Raw genomic sequence first — 8715 nt, 5'->3', positions numbered from 1 at the left:
CATGGTCTTGTTTGCATGATGGCAAGTTCTTGTGTGAAAGAAACTGTATGGAAGACATTTACTATCAACTTGGAGGTTCCTATCTATCTTTTATCTTTTAGCTAAACTGAAACAAGAAAATGATGTGTGCTTAGCTTTGCAACAACCTTGTGTAAATATGATGGAAGTGAAATAAAATGTGATGACTGTTTGCTACCTTTGGTTCCATGCAATCTACTTACAAGCATGCTTCTCTTGACATATATATGGACAAACATTCTTTGCGTCCCGGGAGCATGCATTAGAATCATTATTTGCTATTAGTTGTTAAAAAAAGAGTTTCACCTTCATGGGTGTGGTTTCTTGGGTCTTCTAAGAAAAATGTTCTATTTACTCACGGTATGGTTGTGCTATTCGAACAGGAAGATTCCTTGACTTTTGCTGTCTCACATAGTTCTTTGTGTTTTTAGTAGAAATTCATTAATGTCTTTTCAGATATATGTTGGAGTCTCCGAGCTTTGAACTATTTTTCAAGTATGTGGAGCTTGCTAACTTCGATGTTGCTTCTGATGCATTTTCCACCTTTAAGGTCAGATCTTTGAGTCATAATTGTTGAAATGTTGGGCAGAAAAGGCAGGTACAACTTGTCTTCARGCTGTGTTGCATGCTGTCTCTAACATATTATCATACAAAATTGTATCAGGATCTGCTCACCAAACATCCAATTGCAGTATCTGAATTCTTAACTTCTCATTATGATGAGGTTTGCTTCTCACTTGTATAGGTTTATGATGGTTAATGAAGTTGTTTCATTTTAAATACCTTTTGATTTTCTTAAATGAGTGACAGCAAACAGAATTCCTAAAAACTTGGCTAGGTAATTGTGAAATATTTTCATAATCACCCTCGCTGCGTTGGAAATATCCCGAATCCTGACGTTTTTGGGATGAAATTACTTTAAACTGTCTTTAGTTTGTACCAAGAATTTCAATATCTTTGTTAATTCTTCTAGATATAACTATATTAAAAAGATAAGAGATAAAGAAAATATCAGCAGCTGCTGTCTTTAAAATTATGTTTTATGAGTAGTACTTTGGATGTGGAACTACCCAATGTGCATGCTTTTAAGCCCTTAATAGACTTGTGACCAGATTTTAGGAAGTGCTGGTAGTGTACAACCTTAATTAACATAGATCTTTTGTATATATTGTACGTAGAGATAATAACACTTTTTTTGGAATACTTTTATATTCTCGAAAGTAATTAGAAAACCTAACAGTAATGATTTGAAAATTAACTTCTTGAGAACATTTTATGATCAATACTAACTCATCAATACAAAAACTTAAAACGTAAAACAATTTTCTTAAAAGTAATTAGAAAACAATTTTTTTTAAAACGTAAAACAAATCTTTGGACCTGATTTATTCAATTAAAAAGTTCAAGGGCAAAATTAACTTTATATGATCTCTAAAATGGTTAAAATCATGAGTGACAAGTCCTTTTTCTATTGAAATATAAAGGCAATAAAAAATTACTCTCACTTTCATGAAAATTACAACACTTTCCTTCTTGAGATGTCCTGTGAAAATTGATCCTTTTTCTTTTTCGGAAACTTTTTATGTTAATATTACATATTCACCCATTATCATTGTAACAACTAGATCGATCCTGTTAATTTGGTCGAGGAGATTCCTAAACTTGGTGGAAGTAATGAACAGAAAGCTATGAGAAATAAAGACAATAACATGAAACAAAATGAGCATGCGATTAACGAAAATTATAAAAATAAAAAAGGATGATTGGTACAACGGTACAGTTATTTCAACATTATTGTGGTATTAAGGTGGTTATTATTAACATGTATTGCACTCAATATGTGGAATTACAGAAACATGATTTCACTATCAATTGTATACCATATTTTGTTTGAATAAATGAGTAGATATGCAAAAAGAACATCGATATTCGTCTATCTTTTTTTTATAATCATATGTTGTAGCCCATGTAAATACAAAAAAAAAAGTATTAAATTATACTAGTAAAAGGTATTATGCATCTATATTTTTATGATATTAAGGTACTATCTTCCCGCATTCACAGTTACAAAATTTATCCTGTAGCTAATTTTTATTCATTAACATCATTTCAGTTCTTTGAGCAGTATGAAAAACTGTTAACCTCTAGTAACTATGTAACAAGAAGACAATCCTTGAAGGTTGGTTACAAAAATTTTGTTTGATTTTTATTTTGTGTTCATCTGCTTGGGAAACAAACTGATGAATGGATCGTTGTGAATGGTAGCTTCTGTCCGAGTTTCTTTTGGAGCCTCCAAGCTCCCATATAATGAAACGTTACATTGCAGAAGTTCAGCACTTCAAAGTCATGATGACATTACTCAAGGTAATTAAATGCCTTTCTGGTTTATTACTAACATTCTTGGTATTGTATTGTTTGCATACAGGATGGTAGCGCGTAACGTGTATCCTTGGCTTCAAGGTTGTATTCACTTTATGGTTGGATGCATTTGTGTAAGAGGTCAATTGCAAGATATGAGATGATCTTCATCTTACTATGTGGGAGGGGGGCACACATATGTATATATGTATAAATACACACATATATTCTCACATATATCGATATACACATACATATCTACCTATATATACACATACGCGTGCGTATATATAGGTAGATATGTATGCACACACACACACATACACAAATATGCATGCGTGCATGTGTACTAGTATCTGTAGATATGTATGTGTGTGTGTGGATATATCTACATATGTATGCAAGTATTTGGACACACAAACACATGCATACTAGTATGTATGTATGTGTGTATGTATAAACATGTAATATATGGACGTGTGCTCATTTATGCATGTATGTATCTATACATATACGCACACATACATCCATATATATATGCACACACATACGTAGTAAGTGTGTGTACATATATAGATATACACACATAAATATAGATAAAAATACATACATGCACACACATGCATGCGTTCAGTACCATGGTGGATGGCGCCTGAGAATGAAATTAAGAAAGAAATGTGTGGCCCTAGAATACCAATGTTGAGTTGTCGCTGAATATACACACACAAATTGGAGAATGGATGTCAATCATGCCCAACTTGTTGCATATGAAGTCAATTTGAGGTTTTTGTAACAACTTGGTGGAGGTATGCTTGAGCTACAGAGTCCTAATGTGCATAAGCTTAACAGATGTAATTCTGAAAATGCAGTCAAGAACAAGATGACAGTCTCTGTCTTTATGCCTGGTTCTTTCATTGGAAACTTGATCAAGAACATACTTGCACGAACATAGCAGTATCCCTTGCTGAGAATGAGATTACATCTGAGCCTCCCTGGATGTGTAACCTTATATTGCCGTTGGATGAATTTCTTTAGGTGCTTGATGTCCTCATGATGACCTCATTTGAGGACACTCCCCATCAACGTACACTCCCTAAACATTTTTTTTTGCCATGTTGAGCCTATTATGTAGAATACCCACTGTTCTCCAAGATAACCTCAACTGTTGGAGTACTTGACTCATTGACTGAATGAACCAACTCAATCTCTAGGAGAATGCTTGAGAGCATACACAAACCATAAAACCATGTGGCTGATCCATAGAGACCTCCTCAAGAAAGGTACTTTTGGCATCCAGGTAACTAAAGTAAAGCAGATTCTGACCCATGGCATTTTGGCTAAATTAGAGAACATATCCTGATGGTCAGTTATATACCTGTGAGAACACCTTAGCAACAAGTCAGGCCTTATCCATAGGATGAAGCTTTACTATGAATTCCCACTTATGGCCTATAATCTTCCTTCCAAGAGAACGAGATGTCAAGACCCGTGCATCATATTTCTGCTAGGTATCTTTTTCTTCCTGCATAGCATAGCCTTGAGGCCCTGTTGTTAACAATCCTAAGAATGAGATAGTTATCTATAGCAGTAGTGGAATTACATGAATTCGGGGAGAGAGTAATGTAAGCAAGATAATCCTGGATTGAATAGATACCCTTGTGCATTGCATAATGGGTATGTGGGGAGCATGAGCTCAAATTGGATATTTGAGGAGCAAGGTGGTGGGATCTAAGTAGTGATATGTATAGTAATGAAGAAGACTGTGGAACTCAAGAGCCACCTGTATCATGCTGCAGAGGAGACTCAGGTTTTGGGTTGACTTGATTAAAATTTTGTGATTATAAGTCCAATGGAGCAGCTCCAATTGACTGATCCAAAGCAACCGGGACTAAGCTTGTAGAATAATGTACTAGTGAGAGCCATTGAGAAAGGAGAAGGCTCTATATGGTCAAAAATAACATCGACTGTAGTACTGTGTCGTCTGAGAGAGGGACAAAAAATAAAACTCGTTTTGAAATCTAGATTAACTTAGGAATGCACTTTGTGGATTTAGGATCCAGTTTAGTGTGACCCTATTGATGATAATGGACCAAGCAAACACATCCATTGATTTTGGCGGATACAGAAAATAATGGAAACATGCATTTGATGAGGTGTTGGCAGAAAAGTGGAATACGACCCATGATTTCTATGTTATTGATGAATTCGTTACATGGAATACTGGTTCCCTAGCATTTCTCAAAGCCAATAAATTGCACTATCATCTGTTTTTCCATTAACCTTAATTGGGTTGGAAGGTTCTTTAGTTAGGTTTTGTTCTTCCGATAATTTTCAAGTCCATTCTGAACCAACATTCTTTGTTGAGCGCAGTTGGTATTATTCAACTTAATTGGGATCTCGGCACGTGTGGAAAAGTTCATATTAAACCCTGAGACATCATTTTCATACCCGAGTGCTATCAAATCTGTCACCCTTGATGCAATAACTACGAACAGACACGAGGATGATCCAGCAGCAATGTATCTAAGCATGCCAGTGAAGAAGGGTATTGAAGCAAGTTGTGACAAACAACAGTAATGGTAGTAATAATACCGAACAACGATGCAGTAATAATGATACTTGTAACATGCAGGTGAAATATTTGACAATAATCATGAAATCGGACAGATACCTGCAAAATCACTCGAGATTTGTGTGTTCTTGGCGAACAACTTTTAATGAGCCAGAATTCAACCATAAAGTCAGATTAAATCAACATGTACTTTTGCAAATCTGAGCAGGTTATATTACAATATGCCATGAGTCAACCAGTTACTGAAAAAAATAATAAATGCAACCAATTCCAGTCAGCTGCTGAGATTCCTTAGCCATTGTTTGAAAACAGTGTTGGGTAAAATGCAAGAATGTTCGAAGAGAGACTAAGGGGATCAATGAGACCTAGGTTAGAACCAGGGTAAAACATCACATTGTAGAAGGGGAGCAGTGACTGTAGGTTCAAACAGACTTAGGAGTGACTGTGCTTTAGTTTGCAAATAGGGGAGTACAGGGCCATTAGGCAGAGGCAAAAACTGAGGAGGTGACTGTTTATAGTCTTTTTTGTTGTTTAGAATTGTTTTAGGTGGCAGCAGCCAGCAGCTGATAGGGGACATTGGCACTTGTGCCTTGAGCCTCATCGTATGCCTAAGTGAATATCTGAAAGCTATATTCTGTTCAACAGAGAACCCAATAATATGAAGAGTACAAAGGTGGGCCATGTGACAAGTTATATCTAAAGCTACCTAATCGTTATCCTAATTCAAACTTTGTTAACTTCATTTTTATAAATGATATTAAGTCTGACTTTTAGAGTATTAATCAATATGTTTACTAGGTTCTTCACTTGATTAGTCTCTTTTATCAGTCATCATCAATAATTATTAGTCTGCCTATGCTTGTTTTATCTTTATGGTGGTGCCCTGTACCATAAGCCTAGATACCTGACATAGCTTTCATAGTGCGTACAGTTCCGAAATTGGATGTAATAAAATTCTGCAAATTCTAAGTACATCTTGTGAGATATTAGCTAACATTTTAATTCAGCACCCAGAAATAACTAGTTGTGATATTATGAATACCAAATTTTTTAAATGAAGTGCATATATGTTCACTACTAATTTCCTTCAAACTTGTACCGTTGATAAGTTCAAGGTCTCTGTTTGTTATTGTTTCTGACAGGATACGAGCAAAAACATCCAGATCTCTGCATTTCATATTTTTAAGGTGCGGACTCTTTCCTCTGTCAAATAGAAGAAGCTGCTTCCCACATTTTCTCATCCAGTGGAAATGTGACAAGATCCAACTTTCGGTAGCAAGATTAAAATTGAAATTTGATGTCCTTTAGATTACATAATCTTCATTTGTGAATGTTTGTGAAATTTGATTGTCAGTAAAGTTGGCTTTCTGCTAGTACAGTTATATTTCAATGTCAAGTTGTTTTTGTAGAGTAGGTATTTATCATCCATAAAAGAAAGAAAAAGACTTGTGTAGTTCATGCTTTCTTCATTTTCTTCTCTGATGCAGATAAAGTTGGATATATACGAGATTCTTTCCATAATCAGGTTCATTTAGAAATTGCACCTCAAAGATTTTATAGGCTGAATCTTGGCTACTAGAAAGTTCATGCATCTATAATATAAAGAGAAACTGTCATCTTTTTTAAATGTTGCTCAACATGTAGTTGCCATCATGCTATAAATTTATCTATGAAGTTGTGATAAATATATCTTCATAAGGTGAATGTTGTATTTCCTTTTCGTGATCATAACCATTACTTCATCAGTTTCAATATGTGAATTAATCAACTTTTTGCTTGACTAAAGAACATACATGTAATCATTATTTTGCATTTCATTCACTTGGAAGAAGAGAGTTTGTAAGAGTTCATATTTCATTGGCTTGCAACGTTTTACGTGCAGATCTTTGTGGCTAACCCGAATAAACCTCGAGAAATAAAAGTCATATTAGCCAAGAATCATGAAAGGTTACTAGAATTGCTAAACAATCTATCCGCTGGAAAAGGTATGTTAGCTTAATATATGTTACTTGCAAGTCACTCGGAAGTTTTTATTTCGATTGTGAGTTCTTTGTGCATATGCTCATCTTTTCTTAACATGCATATTTTAGGTGGCGATGATGATCAATTTGAAGAGGAGAAGGAACTTATTATCAAAGAAATAGAAAGAGTATCTCAACTCCCAAATCTTGATTCTTAGGTAATATTTCCCTTGTGTTTCATTTATGTGTAAGAAGAATATTACAACTACCAAAGACTCATTGGTCTGGCAGTACTTGGGTTACTGGTAGAGACCAGCCTCCCTGAGGTTAAGAGTTCAAACTTCACCAAAGGTGAGGAGTGTGTGTGAGTTCTGCCATATATAAATATTAGAGTGAGTTACATTTTGCGTCCATGTGATTTGATGTTTTTAACAGATCCCATCCCTATTTTTCAAAATTAGTGAAACATGTCCCTGTGGTTGCATTTTTTAATGACTTGGGTCCCTATGGTTGCAGTTTTTTTAACGAGCTGGGTCCTTACGGTTGCAGTTTTTTAACGAACGGGGTCCATGAATAAATTAACGAGTTGGGTCCCTGTAGTTGCATTAGAGACTCAACTCGTCAAAAAAAAATGCAACCACATGGATTTAACTCGTTAAAATTTCAAAATAGGGACGGGACACGGTTAAAACACCAAACCCCCCAGGACGAAAAATGTAGTTCACTCTAAATATTATATACTTAACAAAAAGAATGTTGCAACCTTGAATTTCCATTTCCAATTTACAGTAAAACATAAGAAGGGCACATCAAAAAATCTTGAAAAATGTCAAAGTTTACAACCATCTTTTTTTAATTTCCTTGGAAGTTTGTTTATAACAGATTTGGTCCAGTTATTTCTCAATTGGTGTTGTATAGGGGTGTTTAGGAGAATACCCTTCTGATAGATTTTTTTTAATGCATGACCTTCGACAGATTTTGAGGCAATTTTGTTTTAGGAAGAGGGCATTCTTCTGTTAGCCAGATATGTTCTTACATTTGTCAGAAGGTCATGCATTTAAAAGCAACTCTGTTATGTACTTGTGTTTTGTTGTGGCTAGTTGGTAATAAACTGATGTAATTTTGAACCTATGCTGTCGAAATAGAAGCAAGCAACTATCTCACCTATCTGTACCTTGTGTTTTCAGATACAAAACCAGACTATCTTTGGTTGAAATAAACAGCCAAACGCTGCCTGCCTTAGGGTTTCTAATCTGATTATGTGTATCAAATATAAATCAACGGATATATATTTATTCGGCTTTCAGCTTGGTTCGATTTACTGTTTTGGAGAATTAAGTCTACAAGATGCTGATCTATATGTAAACCTCAAATATATGTAACTATGGTGCCTTGCCCCTAGTCAGTTTATTATTCTTTTTTTTCTTTTCCATAACCATGTCTTAAAGGAGCATTTAAAGTAGTTGATTTTGTTCTTGAATTTGTGTTTTGGTTATTTATATGGATTTCTGTTTTAATGCTGTTGTATTCAGCTGGGATGGTTTTCATTTGTGGCCATAAACAGACTTTGATTTACATGTGAATACATTTTAATTGTATTTTTGTGCAGGGTGATGTTGAGTACAGCAAGTGACTACTCTAGCATAGTTATATATATTTGTGGCTATTGGCTTTGACTTTTGAGGTCAAACAAATCATTTTTTTATTAACCTGGATATCCAACCCACTATGCGAGCCGACTAATCCCAGGGAGACCATCTGCTTTGCAGATAGCCAGAAGTCACCGCATTTGAACCTCCGTGGCCA

General features: G+C 35.0%; 1 protein-coding gene across 2 annotated transcripts in view; it reads left to right on the top strand.

Annotated features, from left to right (window-relative positions):
* The window catches only part of LOC112521623 (calcium-binding protein 39), a 12173-nt gene extending 3859 nt beyond the window's left edge, over nucleotides 1–8314 (top strand). Inside the window, exons 5-12 of one of the 2 annotated variants that reach the window (XM_025130591.1) lie at nucleotides 475–568; nucleotides 683–742; nucleotides 2132–2197; nucleotides 2284–2382; nucleotides 6091–6135; nucleotides 6831–6933; nucleotides 7039–7127; nucleotides 8097–8314. In XM_025130591.1, the coding sequence (XP_024986359.1) occupies nucleotides 475–568; nucleotides 683–742; nucleotides 2132–2197; nucleotides 2284–2382; nucleotides 6091–6135; nucleotides 6831–6933; nucleotides 7039–7127 (556 nt within the window). In that variant the 3' untranslated portion in view covers nucleotides 8097–8314. The other variant, XM_025130592.1, reaches the window with a different exon arrangement.
* The last annotated feature ends 401 nt before the right edge of the window (nucleotides 8315–8715 follow it).

The sequence above is a fragment of the Cynara cardunculus genome (assembly GCF_001531365.2).
Source record: "Cynara cardunculus var. scolymus isolate 2C chromosome LG 11, CcrdV1, whole genome shotgun sequence".
NCBI lineage: Eukaryota > Viridiplantae > Streptophyta > Magnoliopsida > Asterales > Asteraceae > Cynara > Cynara cardunculus.
Note: the sequence above shows the minus strand (reverse complement) of the source record. Positions and strands in the feature narration are given on the sequence as shown.